Source organism: Archocentrus centrarchus, chromosome 6, assembly GCF_007364275.1.
Source record: "Archocentrus centrarchus isolate MPI-CPG fArcCen1 chromosome 6, fArcCen1, whole genome shotgun sequence".
Lineage (NCBI taxonomy): Eukaryota > Metazoa > Chordata > Actinopteri > Cichliformes > Cichlidae > Archocentrus > Archocentrus centrarchus.
This window is the reverse complement of record NC_044351.1, coordinates 35780472-35802642: the sequence shown is the minus strand read 5'-3', so window position 1 is coordinate 35802642 and position 22171 is coordinate 35780472. Positions and strand designations below refer to the sequence as shown.

General features: G+C 43.1%; 1 protein-coding gene across 3 annotated transcripts in view; it reads left to right on the top strand.

Annotated features, from left to right (window-relative positions):
- The window catches only part of kiaa0513 (KIAA0513 ortholog), a 54751-nt gene that overhangs the window by 1229 nt on the left and 31351 nt on the right, over positions 1–22171 (top strand). For all 3 annotated transcript variants that reach the window (XM_030731673.1, XM_030731675.1, XM_030731672.1), the window contains exon 2: positions 9084–9670. In XM_030731673.1, coding sequence (XP_030587533.1) covers positions 9285–9670 — 386 coding nt within the window. In that variant the 5' untranslated portion in view covers positions 9084–9284. The remainder of the gene's footprint in view (positions 1–9083; positions 9671–22171) is intronic.

Below are 22171 nucleotides of genomic sequence, written 5' to 3'. Positions count from 1 at the left end.
AGCTATGGCAGGCCGTTTTAACATAAAATCTGTTTGTCTGACTATCCGTAATTACATTTCAGATATCTAAAACTACATTTTGACTATCCAGAATGGTAATTTAAGATATCCGCAATTACATTCTGACTAGTAAGAATAATAATTCAAGATATCTTCAATTACATTTTGATGGGTCACACATCTGTAATTACAATTTAAGATATCTCAAATGTAATTATGACTAGTCTAAATTACGTTTTAGATGTCTGAATTTAACGATTGCATGTAAGCCCCCTTGTGCTGTACTGAGCTGTCCAAACAATTGCCTGTGTAGAATTTCAGGTGGCTGCAATGGTGCTGGCCATTGTGGACAAAATTGTAATAAAATATAACAATATAGAAAGAGCTCTTCAGTATGGGATATGCGGAGAGCGCGAGAATCGTGTACTTAAAGACTGCTTAAGACATCTGCACAGAATCTCTGATTTTATGGCCGTTTTAATAAACTGCCTCATAAACATTCTGCCAAAATGCTCCGTAATTCAAGATATCTTAAATTAACATTCTGACTAGTCAGAATGTTAATTTAAGATATCTTAAATAGAAAAGCCGTCCAATTCAAGATGTCTGTAATTCATTTGGAGATATCTTAAAAGGCATTTTGACTAGTCAAAATTACAGTTCTAGATATCTCTAATTTAGTTTTGCCGAGTCATTATTTGCTTTCAAGATATCTAGAATTTAATTTGCACTAGTCAAAATTATATATCACCTATCTAAAAATACATTTAAGATATCTTAAATTAGGGTGTCATTTAAGATATCTTTAATTAGAATTATGACTAGTGAGAATAAAAAAACAAGATATCTTGAATTAACTTTATGACTAGTCATAATTTAATTGTCATAATTTAATTGTAGATATCTGAAATGTGAGTTTCAGATAGTCAGAAATTCATTGAAGATATCTTGAATTGAAGCCGCCAAACAAATGAATGTTAAATCTGCCGTCATTTCGACTAGTCAGAATGTAATTAGAGATATCTCAAATAGGTATTTTGACTAGTCAAAACATAATTAGAGATATCTCAATTTACTAATACGTCTAGTCATAAATCAATTTCAGATATCTGGAATGTAAGTGTGGTGAATCAGATTTTATGTTAAAACGACCTGCCATACGAGAGCAGGCAGAAGTTACTGACATGCAGTAGTGTCATATACATGTAAATGGGGAGTGTGTGTAGTCAGCTGTGAAGGATATCTTTAGCTATTTTATAGAGAAAATGATGTGAATGCCAGATGCTGGCATTGGCATTGGTCTTGTTGACTGATATCTGTATATAATCACATTTTCTGATGTCAGTGGCTGCTACTTGTGTTGTGTTAACACATTCCCCTAGCACAGGGCTCTTCAACTCCAGGCCTCGAGGGCCGGTGTCCTGCAGGTTTTAGATGTGTCTCTGCTTCAACACACCTGAGTCAAATATTCAGGTTTATCTTGGACAACAGTTCCCGAAACTTTTCATAGTCCTCATACTCGTTGATGATGGAACAGGTTCGTTGTCGAGCTATCCGCTTTCTTACAAAGTCTGCAAACAGCAAACCACCTCCTCGCCCAGGAATTATGGTGCAGTGTGTTCACTCATTTCCAGCTTTAGGTGTGTTGTTCAGGCAGTATGGGCACTCTCGATGTGCACGCACAGCAGCCTGTACTAAAGCACAAAGTAGTGAGCGCGTGAACCCGAGGCATTTTGATTGTTGTTTTTATCCTCATTAGCATACTCAATAACGTCAGCTCGCACATCGTTTACATGGCATTACAATATTATCGTAGACGATATATATCGCACACCCCTAATCTGGTTTGAGAACAGTTGTTGTGTTGAGATTGCTGGCTGTGGTGAGGAGATTCTCCTCCTTCACTGATCTGCCATCAGCCACTTCTGCTCATCACTCATCAGCTGAACACGTGACTGTGCAGTTCAGCTGTTGCTCTGCCACCCTGCTTCTGCTGTGAGATCATGTTTATATTCTTCCATATAACACATCTCTCACTTTATACTGCAGGTGAGGTTAAATGGTAACAGTTTAACTGTAAAAGTTTGCTAACGTAAAACCACACACAAATATTTTACATTCTGTATAATGACAATAAAGGCATTCTATTCGATTTGATTCTTAAACAAACTGGATACATGCAAAACTAACACATTATTAGAACTGTGTGCTATGACTAAACTTTTGTAGTGTTTTGTATTATTGTGGTTGTTTCATGGTATTTTTGTCATCAATATTTCTCCATAAGTGGGTTTTTATAAAAGATTTCTGTTCACTAATTTTTCTATCAGGAATATTTACGATATAAAACATTTTAATGTCATCGTAACAATAAATAAAGCATAATTTTAAAACACACCAACTCCACTCTTGGGCTTTTTGATTTGTTTTGTTGTTTTCTTTTAATCTGTTACTGTTTCTCCTCCTCCATCAGTCTTTACTCCTCCTGAACGCAGCTGTTACCACACCTTTATGCTGCCTGGCCTTTTAGCATTCCCAGCATGATGGTCAGCCTGTCATTTTGCTGTTGTGTGGTTAATTATGTTACATTTTGTCTGTCTTTCACAATTTCTTGTGCTCCCTGTTCATTGCCCTGGGAAAAGTGTTTGGTGTTTGTTGTGTTGTGTTGTATTGTTTTGCATCCTCTGATTAGAACTGTGGGTGAGAACTCAGCAGAAAAATGTTTACAGATGTCATAAAAGAAAGCCTTTTCCCCATGGACTTTTATAGGACCGGACAGCCATAGCTATCTGGTGACTTTCAAATAGGCACCTCCGCATAGGCTTAATTTTTCTGACCAGAAAGCTACGTCCATCTGTTTTGCTGGCTATGCCCCTGACTGGTTGTGAGTGGTTACTGGAGGTTGCTGGCTGTGGCAGTGTGAAAATGGTTGCAAAGAGGTATACAGTGCTGCACCAGAAATGTTCTTGTGGCCAGTTTGGTTGCTAGCAGGTTGCCACAGTTGCTTGTAGGTTGCATGCAAAGACATCAACTTGTCTGCAAACACTCACCACACTCACCACTACCACTACTCTCTGAACTTCAAGGAACCTGTGAAAATGGAGAATGCTAACCTTCAAAGTAAAAGTTGTTCCTCACTGCTGCAGCCAGCACGTTTCAAAAAGTGCAACTTTTAGTTGGATGAAAAACATTCTCTATTTCTGGTTTGTGTTGCACTTTTTCAAGTCTTACTATCCCTCTGTGTCATCTGTGCAAACTATGGGCAACTGCTAAAGACCAAAGTAATCAGAAGGAGGTTTTAGGTGCAGCACCCTGTTTACGATCGATCTCATCTAGTGACCACCAGCAACCATTGACCAACCAGTAAGAGAATACACATTATTCCCAGATAATCTGTATCACGTTCAAGATGAACAATGTGCACATAGCAGTCTTTGAACTGGTATACTGGTGCATTGGTACATTAGAAATGTAAATTATTTTTTACAGTAAAAAAAAAAAATACAATGTTAAAAAAAGTAATCTGAGTACTCTCAGCTGTGGTCATTACTAATGCCTGGTTTTCAAAACCCACCAAAATGTAATAAATCTAGTGGAAATTCCACAGTTTCCACAGACAGTAAATAGGTCAGATAGTATAGCAGACACTACAGACAGTTATAACAAACCTAAAACTAAGCATGAGTAAGAACAAGAAAACTTTATTAACAGTTGCGGGGGAATTGGGTTCAAACATTGTGGAAGTTGGAAAATTATATTATTTCACAATACATGAAATACAAGAAAGGGTGTTACTGTAACAGAGTGGATGTCGTCATGTAAAGAAAAGGAGGAAAGTGAAGATCCTATGAATGTACTCACTGCTTTTGTTTTGGTAACTGAGACATCCCAGAAGGCACATTAATGGGGACACGGAAATTTTACCCTCTTGTATTGCAAAGCATTGTGGGTCAGGGAATTCCCAAGCTGGGTATTGGTTCTCACCTGAATTGAGGCTGAACATTTTTCAGGCTTAGTGGCCTGAGAAGGGACCTTAAAGTCACCTTGTGCACGGACTGAATTGGTGCTCTGTAATGCGTGCCTGACATGACAGAGAAAGCTGATGGATTGGATTTGGTGCATGAGGCCCATAAAGCCAGATCCACGAACGGTGCCTTGTTCATTTTTGCTCAGCTGTTTTTTTTGTATTGAATTGAATAATATTTCCTGGGGGTGGGAGAGGTTCGGGGCCACGTTGCGTAACGGCTCTGGCTTCCCTGTGTGAGTCATGTAGCACACACTAAAAAAGATGGGATGCTGTGATGCTGGTGTGAAGCGCTTGAGCTTTATAGTACCTTTGATCATAATTGAACCACCTCCCTCTGTGCATGCTACCTGGAGGGGCAGAATGTGTGTGTGCAGGGCTGGATGTCACTGTGTGTTTGTGTATTTTCAGAAGACGGGAGCTGGGGGCTCCCTTTTCTGTTCATGGAAGCAGAAATACTGCATCCTTTGCAAAGTGGAGACTGATTTATTGAGTCACTAACTGCTAGTGTGTGTAGGTGGGGGTGTGGGGGGGTTGCATTTGTTGTCATAGGACAGGACACATTAATCAGGCCAAATGGCGTCACTGGCCGGCAGGTGACTGTACCGCTGCCATCCATCCTCAACAGGGAATCACGACTGCTGACCGAGGGGACTTTGCTGCTTTCTCCAGCGTCCACACAAAAGCTGCAAGGGGACGATGTGACAGGCAGCATTTCACACTTTGAGCATCGCCAGCACAACTGTTGAACTGTGGGACATGTGTTCAGTAACCAGTGCAAGATCTTTGCTACTTAAACATGATCAGCTGGTTAAGACTTGGATGACCAGCAATTTTCTACTTTTCAGACAAAACGAATTTATTATTAATTTTAGTTAAGTTGCTTTCTCAGAGACAAGTTGTGGTTAAACTGAAGGTTTCTATTTTAGAAACAACTTGTTTTCTATGCCTGCAGTGATGAGGATAGTGCAGAAAGAAAGACAGAAAAGAGAGCTTTTACATGGGAATGAAATGTTCTCACCTGCTGGGATGTGAACCGGAGACTTGCTGCTTTGGACATTAATGCCCATATGGTGTGGGCTCTGACCACACTGTTATCAGCCACCCCATGTTGACAGATTCTAAAGGGGTAGTGCATGACGTCCTGATATATGTCCTGAAATATTTGAAGTGCTGAAAGTTGCATCAGTTTAATCCATCTCATAATCAAGCCAGCCAAAAGTGAGCTCAGTGTCAGATCAATATGCCAAGCTTTGTTCAATGATAGAAAATTTATTAAAGAAAAAAAAAAGACTCCAATCAGCAAAAGTCCTGAAAGCAGAAGGATGTCCGGTAGTGGTCTGTGTGGACATGTAGCCTCTCTAAACCACGGTAAATGAGACCAGACCCTTGGGGACTGCTGAGACATAGCAGCATTTCACAGTGGTTAATGGAAAAAGTCCAATGATTAATCTAAGTAGGAGTTTAGTTGTGTTAGGGTGTGGAGGAAGACCAACAGGAGAGAGCATGATATCACTCTGTTCATTCAAAGCTATAGTGGAGGTGAAAATATCTGGACTCTGTAGTTGAACACCAGCCATATGAACTCGCCCCTGACCAAGGAGAAGCAGCAGGCCATTCTTCAGTGATGCGCTCCACCCTCTGTTTGTTCTTTGGAGAGCAGGGCTTGCACTGCAGCACAGATACATCCCAAATTCTGGAGGACTCTAGAGGACTAAAGAAAACCAAGGAGTGATGATTATCATAAACTATTCTCCACAGTCACATGACCTCAACCCTACTGAACATTAATGGAGACTCTTGAAGGGTCAGAAAGCCAGGCATTCCTCACAGAAGAAGCTCGATGGATCGGATATCATCCTATCAGTCAAGTGCCTTTGGAAACCACCACCATCCACAGTACCACTGCAGAAATAAGGAGTAGAATGTCAACAATTGTGTGACTAAATGAAAAATGTGCAGTGAGTCATAAGACTTTCCTGTACACAGGAAGTGTTTGCCAATAAAAGAGGTGGCCCCATGCCAAGTCTTGGAAAAAAAATATAAATGGTAGTAATTGGTAAGTGGGGTCCCTTTTATCCATATTCTTCAAGGACCCCAGCCAATACGGGTGGAAGCCTTGAAATTATACCAATATGTCAAAAATAATTATATTTTTGACAACATAGAAAAAAGCTCTGAAAAATTTTTTATTGATGTTTGCAGGCAGCAGCATTTCTAAGTGTTAGTAAATACAGGGCATTGATGACACATTACCTAATTTGAAGTGTGAATCTACTGACACAAGGTGCCAGCAGCAGCATTGCAGTTCAATAGTAGTGACAGCACAAGTTACATGTAAGCACAGAAGTGTGCCCTGGAAAGTGTAAGTATAAAATAACTGTTTAACTAAACTAAGTTAACCTTGTAACTCTTCAGGAGTTGTGCAGTATTGTCATATCATAAAAAAGAAAGTGAAATTTTTTTTATCTTGTGTCGAGCTCTTTAAAGCCCCGGTTAAAAACCCTGACCCTCATTTATTTATTTATTACTCTGATTCTGAGCTGTGATCTCAGCACAGAGTTGCAAAGCAAACCGTGAATCTTAATGTGGAGTGACACACGGACTGCGGCCACATCGACGAATGCCCCCCAGTGTTATGTTTTATTAGGCGAGGAAAGTGTCCTCAGGTCCACTGGGTCCAGCCAGCATTCTACTATGAAGGAAATGATGGAACAGAATGACAAAAGTGAAGCAGCATCTGCACGCCAAACATGTCTGGTTTCTTTTTTGTGATGTGGGTGTTTATGTGCATATAAGTGTTTCACCCCTTGTCTTACTCACTAAATGCTGCATTATATAACCACTTCATCTTCAGAGCTGCAGCACAACCAAAGGCCCGGGGTGCCTGCCTCGTATTGTGTGTGCGTGTGTGTGCGTGTGTGTGTGTGTGTGTGTGTGTGTGTGTGTGTGTGTGTGTGTGTGTGTGTGTGAGAAAGATGCCAGCTGTTGCAGGAGTAGGCAGTGTGATGCAGTCCCAGGCTGAAGCTGGGTGTCGGAGGTGAAGTTTAAGATTTTGCCTTTTTTCTTTGTGGATTTCTATCAATGAGTTCATCTTCTTGTTATTTCCATGGTAACCAAGCTGATTTGTTGGAAAAAGTGACGACATTGAGGTTTAAAGCTGAGATTTCTGTATTAAATTGTCTGTGCTGTGAATCTAAATGACATTGTAGAGCTGCAGTGTGTTCTTTCCTGTGATAAGTAGATCTGTCTTGTTCAATGCTCAGTCATCCAGATCAGGATCAACTTTCTGTGATGAGTAGATCTTCTCCTCCTTCAAGCATCTGAGAAAGGGAACACATGAGTGTCCTATCAGGAAGTTTGTGGGGGGGTTATGTCTGACCACAAAACGTAATATGCTGTGCTTAGCTAAAACAGTGTGTGCAGAATGACTGCAATCAGAAACAACAGGAAGTTATGTTCACCTGTTTGACTAAGAAGTGCATTCTCACAGTGCACAGGTTGTATAAGCCTCATGTTGACTCAGATGTCACACTTGCTTTATTTTATGATCTTAAATTTAGAAGTAAACTTATATTGGTTCATTTACATAACATTTTCCTATTGGCTAAGTTTATATTTACGGCTTCATGGCCTTTTTCAGAGCAGAGAAGTAGTCTTAGACCTGACCACAGAATCACTGCCCAGTAGAGGTGTGTTGGTGCAGTTCTGCAGTTTTACACTCACCTGAAAATTCCCACTGACACGAATCGCTCTCAGCTTGCTGCAAAGTAAGGATGAAGACAGTCGAGCTGCAGTCTTTCTTATGATTTGAGGTGCTAATTTCCTTTTACTCTCTGAGTTTGGCCTTTAAGGCAGCACCTCCATCAAAGTAGCATAAGCACCTGGAGTCCTTTAGAAATGCTGCTTTAAGAATGCACTCAGGGAAAAACATGTTAGTTCTCTGCTTTTTTATAACTTGCAAGCTTCATAGTTAAAACCAGTTTTAAATGAGGGTCTTTCGGGTGATCTCAATGTATTTGTTGTATATATTTTTTATTATTATATTTACTCAGGACTCGGATTTACTTGTTATCACTTTTCCTAAATATTTCAAGTCATCATGCTGTTACATCCAAATTGCCCACTTGGGATGTTAATTACTACTGAATTTAACTTTTTAGGTTTGTCAGCATGGAGACAATGGAGTGGACTTAAATACTAGACAATCACATTATACCAACTGAACCTGAAGTGATCTGCAATAAATGTGGCTGAAATTCCTAAATCAATAATAGAAAGACTATTAGTAAAGCCATCTTGCTTCAGAGTGTGTAATTAGTTTCACTGTAAATGCTGATCTATAACTGTGTTACTGAGGACATTTGTAAGAGACTTCAGCACAGCAGCAACAGAAAGATTGTACTTTTCTGTATTCGTAACACAGGACATTTTTTTATGAAGCGTGATGTATTAGGAGTATGTTGTTTAACTGCTCGAGGTATGTTCTGTACATAAAAGATGGACATAGACACCACGCTATTGGTTTTGGAGTCTGCCCTATGAACCCTATAGGCTTTGACCACCACCATGTTAGTTTTTTGGATCCAGAAGTGACCATATTTGGATGAGAGGGTGGAGTAGTAAGCTAACAACATGCAGACACAAATACAGTACCAGTCAAAAGTTTGGACAAACTCACTGCTAACATTTTTAATCTGTGCATTTTAACATGGCTCACTTTCAAGGCCTCAAGCGTACATTAGAGGAACTGCAGTTGTTGGAACTTGTTTCCAGTCCTGGAGGGTCTCAAATGTTTTTGCATTTGGTTTTGTGCCTATAACATAAACACAACCAAATGTATTACTTTGTTAGTGGTCTTTTCCATTCTCAAACCTTGTGGTATTTGTAAGCGTAAAACATGCTTTTTCAAGTTTGGCAGAGAATTTGGGTCTCTGCAGTTTTTGAATTATTGTCTTAATTCATTTTTTAAATATTTTCACATAACTGGCATTTTTCTGTTTCTGGTCCATTTTTAACACACTGTAACAGTCCTAATTTATCTTTCATTCGTCCACAGATGCATTTGGTTTGTGAGTTCACTTGAGGTCAGCACCCTCAGCGGGTGGGATGATCTGAAAAATCCAAACCTAGTAAGGATGGTTGAAACTTAAACTGGCCCCTATATCTGTGAGCAGCACTCTCATGTTCCTGCACAGCAGTAAATAGCTCTGTTTAAAACCACTGCTGCACAGTCACAAAGGACAGGCTCATTTCCACCATGGAAGGTGTGGCAGTGGACAACCTAATAGACTTTGACCTACCCTCAGAGACCAAGACTCTCAATATAGATGGAGGTCAACACCAAGGCCACACAGACATTTTCTCCCCAGAGCCAGCTTCTTCCGTGGGAGTCCACCAGCAGCCCTTACTGCCAGAGCCATTGGCTCCAACCAAGCCCAACTCCCACCACCAGTCAGAGGAAGGAGAAGACAGTGATGCTACAGAGTCGGCAGACAGTGAAAATGACATGGACCCACCCTCTCATAAGTGGGATCTAAGAAGGTCATCATCTTCATCAGCTCACAGTGGGGAGGATGCTGATGCCGAGACGGTGGAGAGGAGGCAGTTCATGAAGACTTACGTGGAGAAGGTGTTTCATGGAAAGTAAGAAGCAACACTTTTTAATTTTTCTGTGTTCTTTTTGCATTTGAGTAACTCTTAAAGGGACAGTTCACCTCCAGATTTCTTCTGGCTGTGCTCATTATTCTCCTTGTTTTGGTAGAAACTGTGGAAGGATGTCTTCCTTCTTTTGAATATAACTGGAGTAGATGGCACTCACTGTGTGGTGTTCAAAGTGTCAGAAAACATCCATTTGTAAAACTCAGTGAAGCGTCAGTCCAGAAAGCATGACCATGGCTGTTGTGAACAGTTTTTATCTACTGTACTGTTGATTTGAGGTGAACTGTCACTTTAATGATGACACTCACAAACCCAGCAGTGTTTCTATGTTTATTAGTCTGAATAATCTAGAGAAGAAAGCCTTTTTCAGCAACACTTATAATTAAAGTAAATTATAATTAAATTAAAACATGAAAGGGTTAAGAGCATATGGAGAATCCTTATGAATTATGTCTCTTGCATCATTTTAATGAAAGAATGCCACATTAGTCTTTTTAAAAGAAGAAACAGCCTTTATTGTCCCACAGAGGGGAAATTTGGGTGTAACAGCAGCCGAAGTTTTTATAAATATAAATATAATAATTTACACTATTAAGAAAAAGAATATATACATATAAAAACAACAAACAAGATTAACCTTAATAATAATAATAATAATAATAATAATAATAATAATAATAATAATAACAATAATAATAATAACAATAATAATAATAACAATAATACTACTAATAATACTATATACAATGTGCATGATGTGCCTGTGTGTTGAACCTTAACAGGCTGGACTATTTACAATATATTATATATTATCCTACATTGTGTAGGCTATTGTGGTTTTTGTTGGGAGCAGTGATGGTTATACAGTCTTACAGCTGCTGGGAGGAAGGATCTGCGGTAACGCTCCTTTGTGCATTTAGGATGCAGCAGTCTGTCACTGAAGGAGCTCTCCAGCTCAGCAACAGCTTCATGCATGGGGTGGGAGACCTTGTCCATCAGTGATGTTATTTTGGTCAGAGTCCTTCTGTCTCCCACCACCTGCACTGAGTCGAGAGGACATCCTAGGACAGAGCTGGCTTTCCTGATGAGCTTGTCTATCCGCTTCCTCTCAGCTGTAGATAAGCTGCTGCTCCAACATACTGCTGCATGGAAAATGGCTGATGCTACTACAGTGTCATAAAAGGTCTTCAGGAGCACCCCCCTGCAAAAATACTTTATGGCCTTAATTTGACAGTGACAGTGAGACCTTAATGTGAGGAAAGCAGGTAGATGACATGTTGTAAACAGTCCTGATATCTGAAACTCGGGAACGGATGGAAAAATCTGGATCAGTGCATTCCTAATCCAAACCAGGGATTTGCTGGTAATTCCATCTATGCCCATGAAGCCCAAGCACTCACCATCAGCTGGCCCTGAACACTACCTGCGACTCACCTGTGAATTTAATATACATTTCCACTACATTTGTATGATAAATGAGATTGTGAAGCTGAATGTATGACAGCCTGAATTTGCAAATGTGCAGAAAGTGTGCTCTCCGGGCTTCCGCCCACATGCTGAAGGTTAATTGGTGATACAGAAATGGCTGTAGCTATGAATGTGAGCATGAATGGTTGCCTTTGTCTCTGTGTTGGCCCTGTGTTAGACTGATGACCTGTCCAGGGTGTATCCTTTGTGTGTGGATTCCCAGGAGATAAAGTTAAGATATTCATGAAGCACAGCATTTGGTAGAAGAGACTAAATGATCATCTGCATTTCTCATCTCAAGTCAGACTTTGACAGGACAGCTGACTTGTTTAAATTAAGTAATCCTGTCAGTTCTTATATTTCAAACTCACAACGATACAAAAAAGTATTATAGAACCGTTACGTACTAAGGTATACTGTATAATTATTACATTTTTAGCTTTTGTAACCAATCACGCTACTTGAAAATGTAGTGGTTTATGAAAATACAGTGATTTATGAATCTTACATAGACTGCTGCATCTCCCCTTTGAACTACGTGGCAGCCAGATTGATGTATTATATGTCTACGGAGCAGCACAGTCTGATAAACCGGCTGAAGACACAGGTTTGAAAAAAAATATTCACAAAGTTACAAATATGGCCGCTAAAAATGTAATGTACCTAAATTTCTGATCGTCTGCATTCAAACTGCACTGTGGGTAATGTGTGCATGTGAGTTACTGAAATGCTCTTGATTTAGATCAGATCAAAATGATGCCAGAAATTATAAATGTAGAAACTGGGATCCCTGGAAAAAACAGAGTGAGAGAAATAATCATCCTGAAATCCACCGTGTAATCCTTCAAAACTGTTTGGACTTTCTGGTCTGGAGAGCAAACTATCAGATCGCTGTCACTTCTGAACCAGATGAAGTCAGCACAGCAGGGTGAGACAGTCTGGGCTGAAACGCTTTGAACGCCACACAAAAGTGTAGGCTTTGAATGCACCGTGACTCATGTGAGGTTGTGTGGATGGTGTTTGCTAAAAAGGGTGTAACTTACATTCTTAAAATGTAAGTTAGGATGGTGAAAAGGCATATGATTTTTGAAACCTTTGATTTAATTATGAAAGTCTATCATGTTGAAGGTCTTGAGGTTTCATCATGTTTATGAGGTCTAGCTCAAAGACCTTTTAAAGAGTCTGTAAATCCTCGTCGTTTATCTTGTGTAGCCAAGGCTTGTAGACATGTCTGTAGGTGTGGTGGGTTTAGATCTGGACCTGATCTGATGTGGTCTGGATGTGTTTGTGTTTTCACAGTTACACCCTGTCGTTATGCCTCTAGAAATGTTGAAAGAATATACAGGAACTTAATTACTGCACAGAAAGTCCAAAGTAGGTCATAGAGGACCTGCTGACACACCCCAGCAGCACCTGCGAGTGATGTTGTGTGGGTCTGGATGGCAGCCACCAAATTATCAATGCAGGAAAGAGCTGTAGGATGAAGGTGCCCCACAGCTGCATCTCCTCGTTTATGAGAGTGCTAAATTCTGTCCAAGGTGGGCCCAGGGCATGCACTGTGAAGCAGTCAAGGAAAAGCTCTCCTTGGTATGTTTAACTTAACCTAACAATGGCAATCAGGCAGTCAGTCCCACAGAGGGGGGTTCTGTAGTTCTGAGCACATTTACGTAAAAGCAGCAGTGTTTGTAGCACATGACCAAATACACACATGGGTTGGTCTGCTATTAGCACATCAACATATCTTAACAAAAGTAGGAAGTAAACTGGGGCCTGTGTCTTTGGTACATTGGGTCCATGGTTTACAGGCTGAGCCTCTCATGAGTCACCAGCAGGGCCGTGGGGTCCAACAGTGCAGCTGATGTAAGAAATCTGGAATGAAATGTGAAATTGGTGAAAGGCCCTTATAAAATAGCTTCATATTTCGTTGAACTTTCTTTGGTGTTTTGTCGCAGGCATGTTTATTTCTGACCCTCTCAAGCACTGTATCTGTATCAGGCTGCTCTCTGTTAACCACTAAGCTCTTTGCACACTGACCCACAGAGAGGCCACACAGTGACCTCGTCCTCTGCCATGTCATAATGCATCTCATCCTAAAGAATGATTTTATTGCCACTGGAACCTCTGACTCTGCAGTTTGCCCTCTTTACCTTTGTTTGGGACAGTCCAGTCATCTCTCATTATCTTCATCACCCTCTTAGTGGAGTTCTGATTGTTTGTTAATGCAATAGCGAGATGATGAGCCACATCCTGTAGACACTAAGTCAGTAATGCACAACTAAACATGCTCTGCCTCATAAAGGCAAACAGTAAATACACAAGATGAGAAAATGATTTGTAGTTTGAATTTTGTTACAGGACAGTTTGCAGTTGGGCTCTGTTTTCTGGAGCCTCAAAATGTTCATTGTTAGATAAATGGGAAAAATAGACATGAATCAATCAATGCTCCCAGACCACCAAAAAACAAAGCTAAAATCAGCAAAAAGCTATTTAAGCATGAAAATTCAAAAACAATAAATAATACAGCTTCATCAACTGCACCAAAAAATAAAACAATTAAATGTGGATTATTAAACATCAGGTCTCTCTATTCCAAGTCCATCCATCCATCCATTTTCTTCCGCTTATCCGGGGCCGGGTCGCGGGAGCAGAAGCCTAAGCAGAGAAGCCCAGGCTTCCCTCTCCCCAGCCACCTCCTCCAGCTCATCCGGAGGGACCCCAAGGCGTTCCCAGGCCAGCCGAGATACATAATCTCTCCAGCGTGTCCTGGGTCTACCACGGGGCCTCTTCCCGGTGGGACATGCCCGGAACACCTCACCCAGGAGGCGGCCAGGAGGCATCCTAATCAGATGCCCGAGCCACCTGAACTGGCTCCTTTCGATGTGGAGGAGCAGCGGCTCTACTCTGAGCCCCTCCTGGATGGCCGCACTCCTCACCTTATCTCTAAGGGAGAGGCCAGCCACCCTTCGAAGGAAACTCATTTCTGCCGCTTGTATTCGCGATCTTATTCTTTCGGTCACTACCCAAAGCTCGTGGCCATAGGTGTGGGTAGGAACGTAGATCGACCGGTAAATCGAGAGCTTCGCTTTTACGCTAAGCTCCCTCTTCACCACGACGGACCGGTGCAGCGTCCGCATCACTGCAGAAGCAGCCCCGATCTGCCTGTCGATCTCCCGTTCCCTTCTCCCATCACTCGTGAACAAGACCCCGAGATACTTGAACTCCTCCACTTGAGGTAAGAACTCGTTCCTGAGCCGGAGATGGCACTCCACCCTTTTCCGGCTGAGGACCATGGCCTCAGACTTAGAGGTGCTGATTCTCATGCCAGCCGCTTCACACTCGGCTGCGAACCGTTCCACTGCGAGCTGGAGGCCCCCCCCTGATGAAGCCAACAGAACCGCATCATCTGCAAAAAGCAGAGATGAGACTCTGAGGCCACCAAGGAAGAAGCCTTCCGCCACCTGGCTACGCCTAGAAATTCTGTCCATAAAAATTATGAACAGAATTGGTGACAAAGGGCAGCCCTGATGGAGTCCAACACCCACAGGAAACGAATCCGACTTATTACCGGCTATACGGACCAAGCTCTCACTGTGGTTGTACAAAATGTCTGTGTAGATTCTCAGTCATCCAGGTCATAGTAGTCTCTGGAGCTTGAAAAAGGCGACTGGACTTCTTTTTATTTCTTGAAGACGTTTCACCTCTCATCCGAAAGGCTTCTTCAGTTCTCAACCAAATGGTGGAGAGACCCAGGTATTTAAACCCCTGTGTCCCCTGGATCCTCTTCAGTGCAGTGAAGAGTGCTCGGACCTCTACATTGGTGAAACCAAACAGCCTCTTCACAAACGAATGGCACAACATAGAAGAGCCACCTCGACAGGACAAGATTCAGCAGTACATCTGCATCTGAAGGAAAAAGGGCACTCTTTTGAGGATGCCAATGTTCACATTTTGGACAGGGAAAACAGATGGTTTGAAAGAGGAGTGAAAGAAGCCATCTATGTCCACTGTGAACAACCATCATTGAACAGAGGAGGTGGATTACGTCACCAACTTTCCCCCGCTTACAGTGCTGTCCTGAGCTCCCTTCCCAGACGTCTCAACCCCCATTCACACCTTTGTTCCAGTGACCTCAATAGGCCACAGGAAACAATGGAGCGGAGTCCTAAATTGGTTTCAACTGAAACCACTGATTAAATATGACCCACGCCCCCTTCACACCTGGGCACATGTGTTCACGCACATGATCAATAGAGGGTCATAACCACCTCCAGGGGACTACGCCCACAGGGGTTTAAATACCTGGGTCTCTCCACCATTTGGTTGAGAACTGAAGAAGCCTTTCGGATGAGAGGTGAAACGTCTTCAAGAAACAAAAAGAAGTCCAGTCGCCTTTTTCAAGCTCCAGGGAGTGGTTGTACAAAGACTGAATGGCCCGCAACAATGGGCCAGACACCCCATACTCCCGCAGAACCTCCCAAAGGACACCCCGAGGGACACGGTCGAATGCCTTCTCCAAGTCCACAAAGCACATGTAGACTGGTTGGGCAAACTCCCACGCACACTCGAATATCCTTGAGAGGATAAAGAGCTGGTCCAGCGTTCCACGACCAGGACGAAAACCGCATTGTTCCTCCTGAATCCGAGGTTCGACTAACGGACGCACCCTCCTTTCCAGCACCCTGGCATAGACCTTACCGGGGAGGCTGAGGAGTGTGATCCCCCGAAAGTTGGAGCACACCCTCCGGTCTCCCTTCTTAAAGATGGGGACCACCACCCCAGTCTGCCAATCCAATGGCACTGCCCCAGATCTCCACGCGATGTTGCAGAGGCGTGTCAACCAAGACAGCCCTACAACCTCCAGAGCCTGCAGGAACTCAGGGCGAATCTCGTCCACCCCAGGGGCTCTGCCACCAAGGAGTTGTTTAACTACCTCAGTGACCTCACCCCCAGTGATGGTCAAGTCATCCCCCTCATCCCCAGACTCTGCTTCCACTACAGCAGGCGTGTCAGTGGGATTCAGAAGGTCCTCGAAGTATTCCTTCCACCGTCCGACTATAGCCTCAGTTGAAGTCAGCAGCACCCCACCCGCACTATAAACAGTGTGAGTGAAGCACTGCTTTCCCCTCCTGAGTCGCCTGACGGTTTGCCAGAATCGCTTCGATGCCGTCCCAAAGTCTTTTTCCATAGCCTCACCGAACTCCTCCCACACCCAAGTTTTTGCTTTGGCCACTACCCGAGCTGCATTCCGCTTGGCCTGTCGATACCTGTCAGCTGCCTCCGGAGTCCCACAGGCTAACCAAGCCCGATAGGACTCTTTCTTCAGCTTGATGGCTCCCTTCACCTCCGGTGACCACCATCTGGTTCGGGGGTTACCACCACGGCAGGCACCAACCACCTTGCAGCCACAGCTCTGAGCAGCAGCCTCAACAATGGAGGTGCGGAACATGGTCCATTCGGACTCAATGTCCTCAGCCTCCCTCGGAATGCTGTCGAAGTTCTGCCGGAGTTGGGAGTTGAAGATCTCCCGGACTGGGGCTTCTGCCAGGCGTTCCCAGCGCACCCTCACAATACGTTTAGGTGTGCCAGGTCTGTCCAGCATCTTCCCCCGCCACCTGATCCAACTCACCACCAGGTGGTGATCAGTTGACAGCTCAGCTCCTCTCTTCACTTGAGTGTCCAGAACATACGGCCGCAGATCTGATGATACGATTACAAAATCGATCATCGACCTGCAACCTAGGGTGTCCTGGTGCCATGTGCACTAATGGACATCCTTGTGTTCGAACACGGTGTTTGTTATGGACAAACTGTGGTTTGCACAGAAGTCCAATAACAAAACACCATTCGGGTTCAGATCGGGCAGGCCGTTCCTCCCAATCACGCCCCTCCAGGTCTCACTGTCATTGCCCACGTGAGCGTTGAAGTCTCCCAGCAAGACTATGGAGTCACCAGATGGAGCACTCTCCAGCACCCTGCCCAGCAACTCCAAAAAGGGTGGGTACCCTGAACTGTCATTCGGCGCATAAGCGCAAACAACAGTCAGGACCCGTTCCCCAGCCCGAAGGCGCAGGGAAACTACCCTCTCGTCCACCGGTGAAAACTCCGACGTACAGGCAGCAAGCCGGGGGGATACAAGAATACCCACCCCAGCTCGCCGCCTCTCACCGAGGGCAACTCCAGACTGGAACAGAGTCCAGCCCTTCTCCAGGAGACTGGTTCCAGAGCCCAGGCCATGCGTTGAGGTGAGCCCAACTATATCTAGCTGGTATCTCTCAACCTCACGCACTAGCTCAGGCTCCTTCCCCACCAGAGAGGTGACATTCCATGTCCCAATAGCCAGTTTCGATAGCCGGGGATCAGTCCGCCAGGGCCTCCGCCCTCGGCCACCGCCCGACACACACTGCACCCGACCCCTACGACACCTCCTGCGGGTGGTGGGCCTGCAGGAGTGCGGGCCCATGTAACCTCTTCGGGCTGCGCCCGGCCAAGCACCACGGGCTAATGCCTGGCCACCAGACGCTCTCCCTCAAGCTCCCTCCCCAGGCCTGGCTCCAGGGTGGGGCCCCGGTAACCCTATCCCAGGCAGGGTAAACTGTTCCCTTGTTTTTTCATTCATACAGATGCAGCCACCGAAAATGGCCGGCCGATCCGTGACGCGACCTTGGCCGAACCTTGGCCTAAACGTGATCCCCCGCTAATGACGTAGGCATTCCGGCCACTGGTGGGAACGCCCCTAAGCAGCATTTTGGGAAAATGGTGGTAATGTCTTGTTTATCCACCAGGAGGAGCAGTAATAGGGGAAGCGCATTCATTTACAGCCCGCTGTATACTGTACCAAGGATCCTCACATCATTGAACTGTAATTGTAAGCGGAACTGTCCATTAAAAACAATAGAAAGATGAGATTAAAGCGGTCATTATAGTGGAGCGGTGAGTATTGTCTGGAGGGACGGGCTGGGCTTGAAGTTCAGCCCGGGACCTCGGACAGGCTGTGAGCGCTGTACCGCCAGCGAAACTGGGTAAAAAAATAAATAAAATAATTCTGATCACCAGCCGGTTTGGCCTGGGAATGACCTGGGAAGCCTAATCCTCTCATCAGCGTCACATTGTTCTTCCAAGTCTTCACAATGTTAAGCTTTTTGTTTGTTTATATTTTCCCTTTTATTTTATAATCAAAACTGCGACCAAAATGACTCTGCTTCTCAAACTAATAATACTGGCAGTCGTTATTGTATGTTGAGCTAGGGTTAGGGTTAGTAATTCAGACTAAATGTCATCCATATTACTTTTGCTGAATCTAACAAATATTTAGGAAATTACATAATAAGTGGATTATTATTTAATATCCATATTGATTATCAGTCTTCATTTTCACCATTGATCCACCCAGGGTCTTGGTGGGGATGGGCTCTATCCTGGGTTCCTTGGGTCAAAGTTATGTTGCACCCTGCAGGTCTGCAGCCCATCAGTCATATCTAACATTTGGTTAGAGATTATAAATCAAACTAAAATCAAAGCAGGCTTCTTGCATGGAAATGATGAGCTGGCTGTGAGCATTCTTTGACTCTCCTCCACCTGCTTCATCAAACCTCAGCAGTAAACATATATGAAGGTAGCAGCTGACACAGTAACAGTGAGCGCAGCGCACTGTGCAGTCTAAACTCTGCTCTGATTAATTATATGAATGTACAGCGAGTCAATCAGGATTGTGAAACGTCAGCTGCAGAGCCCCCAGTCTCCATCATCAGATCAATGCCCGGTTCATTTTCCATTTTATAAACAATACTTTAGAGGTTTTCGTGAAGTCACACTGTGACAGTGACGTGCATTAGTGTGTGTGTGTCATCAGTGGCTATAAAAGGCCTTTTCTTAAAGGATAAAGTGGTGTTTGAGCCACAGTTACGACGGAGCGGCGGCTCTTTGAAATGGGATGCAGCCTTCCTGCGGCAGACAGCTAGCAGCAGGAACCGGACGCGCCAGGTTAGCCTAAGAAGCTACTGAGGCGTCCGTGACAACCACCATAGAAACAGCCTTTTAAGACCGTTTTAAAAACATCCTCAGAGTTCAAACGAGCAAAAATATATGATTTGAAACAGTTACAGCTGCAGAGCTGTGGCGGCTTCTTCAAACGTTGTTTACACAGATGATCATGAATGATACGATGTAGCTAGCAGTGTAGCTAGCAGTGAATGACGTGACGTCATTGTGTGCGCATTTCACAGCTGTCTGTCTCAGTCTGTTGTTGATATTATTCCCTTAACATGTGTTTACTTTCTCTGGACCATCTCAGGTCCACCGTTACAATTTCAGCCTACAAAATGATTTAAATATGAACACACACTCTAACATCAGTGCGCTTTATGAAGTCCAATCCTTAAAATAAATATTATGTTTGTAAACATTCGTGTCTCTGAAATAAGTACAGCTGTTCATGTTTGTCATTACCATTTTATTTGTTTAGAGAATTGTGAACTTCACATTGTGTATCTAATCAGAGTCTCAGCAACCTTCAGTCAGAGACTGAGACTGGATCACAGCTTTAACCTCTGCAGAGTCACAGACAGACACAAACCTTCCAAATCACACACAAGCAGCCCAGTCTCATCATTTTTGGATGCCTCTACGGTACACTACACTGTGATCAATATATTAAAAATTATAAATGAAAAGATAACATTCACATAAAGCTGTTTGAAAGTAAAATTAATAGGTACTTTCCAATAATATTTTTAAGGATCTCTGTCAAAGACCAGACAGAGCCATGACTCTCAAGAACCAGAGACTGAAATATGGAAAGAAAAAAAAATCCCTATGAGAAAAAAATGTGTAACAGTAAATATTTTGTCCAGTGGAAAATAAACGTTTTGAAACAAAAGCTTGGGATATCATCAAACCAGGAAAATAGAACTCATTTTTTTCTTTAATAACACACCTTAGCATGTAGTAATGTGACACATTTCCAAACAACAATACATAGATTTTGTTCAATGTTTTGATTGTGGCAGTGAAAACACATGTTGCTGTGTGATTGTGACTGGCGGCCTGTGCACTGAGACCATGAAGCACACTTCTCTGAAGCAGCTTCTTCTTCTTCTTCTTCTTGGCATCAAAACAGAGGTGGGAGAAATCTACCAAAAGGAGAAAGAACATCTGAGGTGAAACCAGTCAGGACAAATGATTAAATTATATATAGTAGTTCAATACAACCCCTCGGGTAGCTTTTTGTTGATTTCAGCTCACTGCTTCTGTCTGTGGACCCGTGGTTTTTATGTTTGTAACCACTTAACTTCCATTCATCTATTTAACTCAGCAAGGAGAAATGTCAGGTTGGTGCAGGCTGGAGCGCCTTGAGGCGACAGTTTGTTGTGATTTGGCGCTATATAAATAAAATTGAATTGAATTGAATTGGTGAGTTTAGGAGGGAGGTGCGTTTGGTTCTCTGTTGTCATTATCTGAAAGATTTGGTTCACCCTGTGGCTGGGCTGTATCTGGGGTTACGTTGGACCTGTCACACTTAGCGAGTTTCCCAGGTTGGTGTTTATGGTTTAGAACTTCTAGCTCTGGAGCAGCATCTGTGGCTGTGTAGGGTCCTGTTGGTTTTTGCTGTTTCTCCAGATCTGCATTGGAAATTAGGTTATTGATCTCAGTGCATTCCTAAACAGGCTGAACAAGGTTATATATCGTCACCCTCCAAAAAAATGGTCAAAGACATTTTTTTAATTTTATTTTTGTCTAAATTAAATTTTCAACATTCGGTTCAGTTTTTTGTGTTTTCTGAAAAGCCTGAAAAAAATCAAGGGAGGGTGACGACATGTTTCATGGCTAAATAACATAACTGCTGCAGTCTGATGGTGTCAGCAAGATCTGAAGCAGTGGGTGACGAGAAAGAGGAGGAATACAACAATTTGAAGAGATCACTCAGTCTACAGTCAGCACAAAGGCTACATTAGTGGCTGTTTGAGTTTCCTTCCATCTGCTGTGAACCTGAAGCACGGAGAACACAAAACATCTCTTCCAAATCTGGGATCTCAATTACAAATATGTTCTTATTAAAGGTGACATATGTGTTGTGACCTGGCTTTTTATACACCTGGCGACCCTGGGTCATCATTGGTAACCCATCCCCACCCCCACACCCATCCCACACACATTCCGATCTACTGGCCCCGTGTACATAACAAAAGGTGGCCTAATGAGATGTAAACTGCCATTTGGAGGCGCTTGGTAGAAAAAGGAGTAGTGTGAAAATGCTGGTAGTTCTAGTGGTCCAAGTTGTTCACCCACTCTAAGTCTCAGAGTGGGCTTGGTTTGTGGCCTGAACTTGAGTTCAAGCTTCTCCAAACCCCACTGATGTTGCTCTGCAGTAGCTGGTCCTCCATCTTCTTTCTGTAGGTGTTTTTTCCATCCCTGATTTTCCTTCTGAGATCCTTCTGCACAGCTCTCAGCTCCTCCTTATTTCCTGATCTAAAGGCTCTCTTCTTCTCCTTCAGGAGAGCCTTTCTTTCAGAGCCACAGGTATGTACAACAAGTAATACTCAAGTGAATATTAAACATGTATTAAAAGAAAAATGATTCAGCTCAGCTCACAAGAAACTGCTGGATACTATTCTGGAAATGCCTAATGAATACAAGGCCACTGTGAGCAATGACAAACCTTTAAACATGATAATCAAAAAGTACACATTAAGTATCATTGCTCACCTTTATTTCTGAGAATGTCACTTCTCAAAATGATTGCAAGCTGTCAGCTCTCATGGGTGAAGTTTGGCTTTGAGGGTTGGAGAAGAAGCTTTCCAGCACCTTTGGATTTCCAATTCAGTTCTGAAAGAGTAAAGACACAAACTACAATGATGTATGAAGCGGAAATGTTTGATTGTTGCTGCAGCACTAAACAGGTTTACAAACTGGTAGCTGATATAGCCTGAAGTATTAAAGATGAACCTCCTCTTCCACAAAAAATCTGCTCCCTCCACTGATAAACAACAACAATGTAAAACATATTAATGAATCAGTAACAAA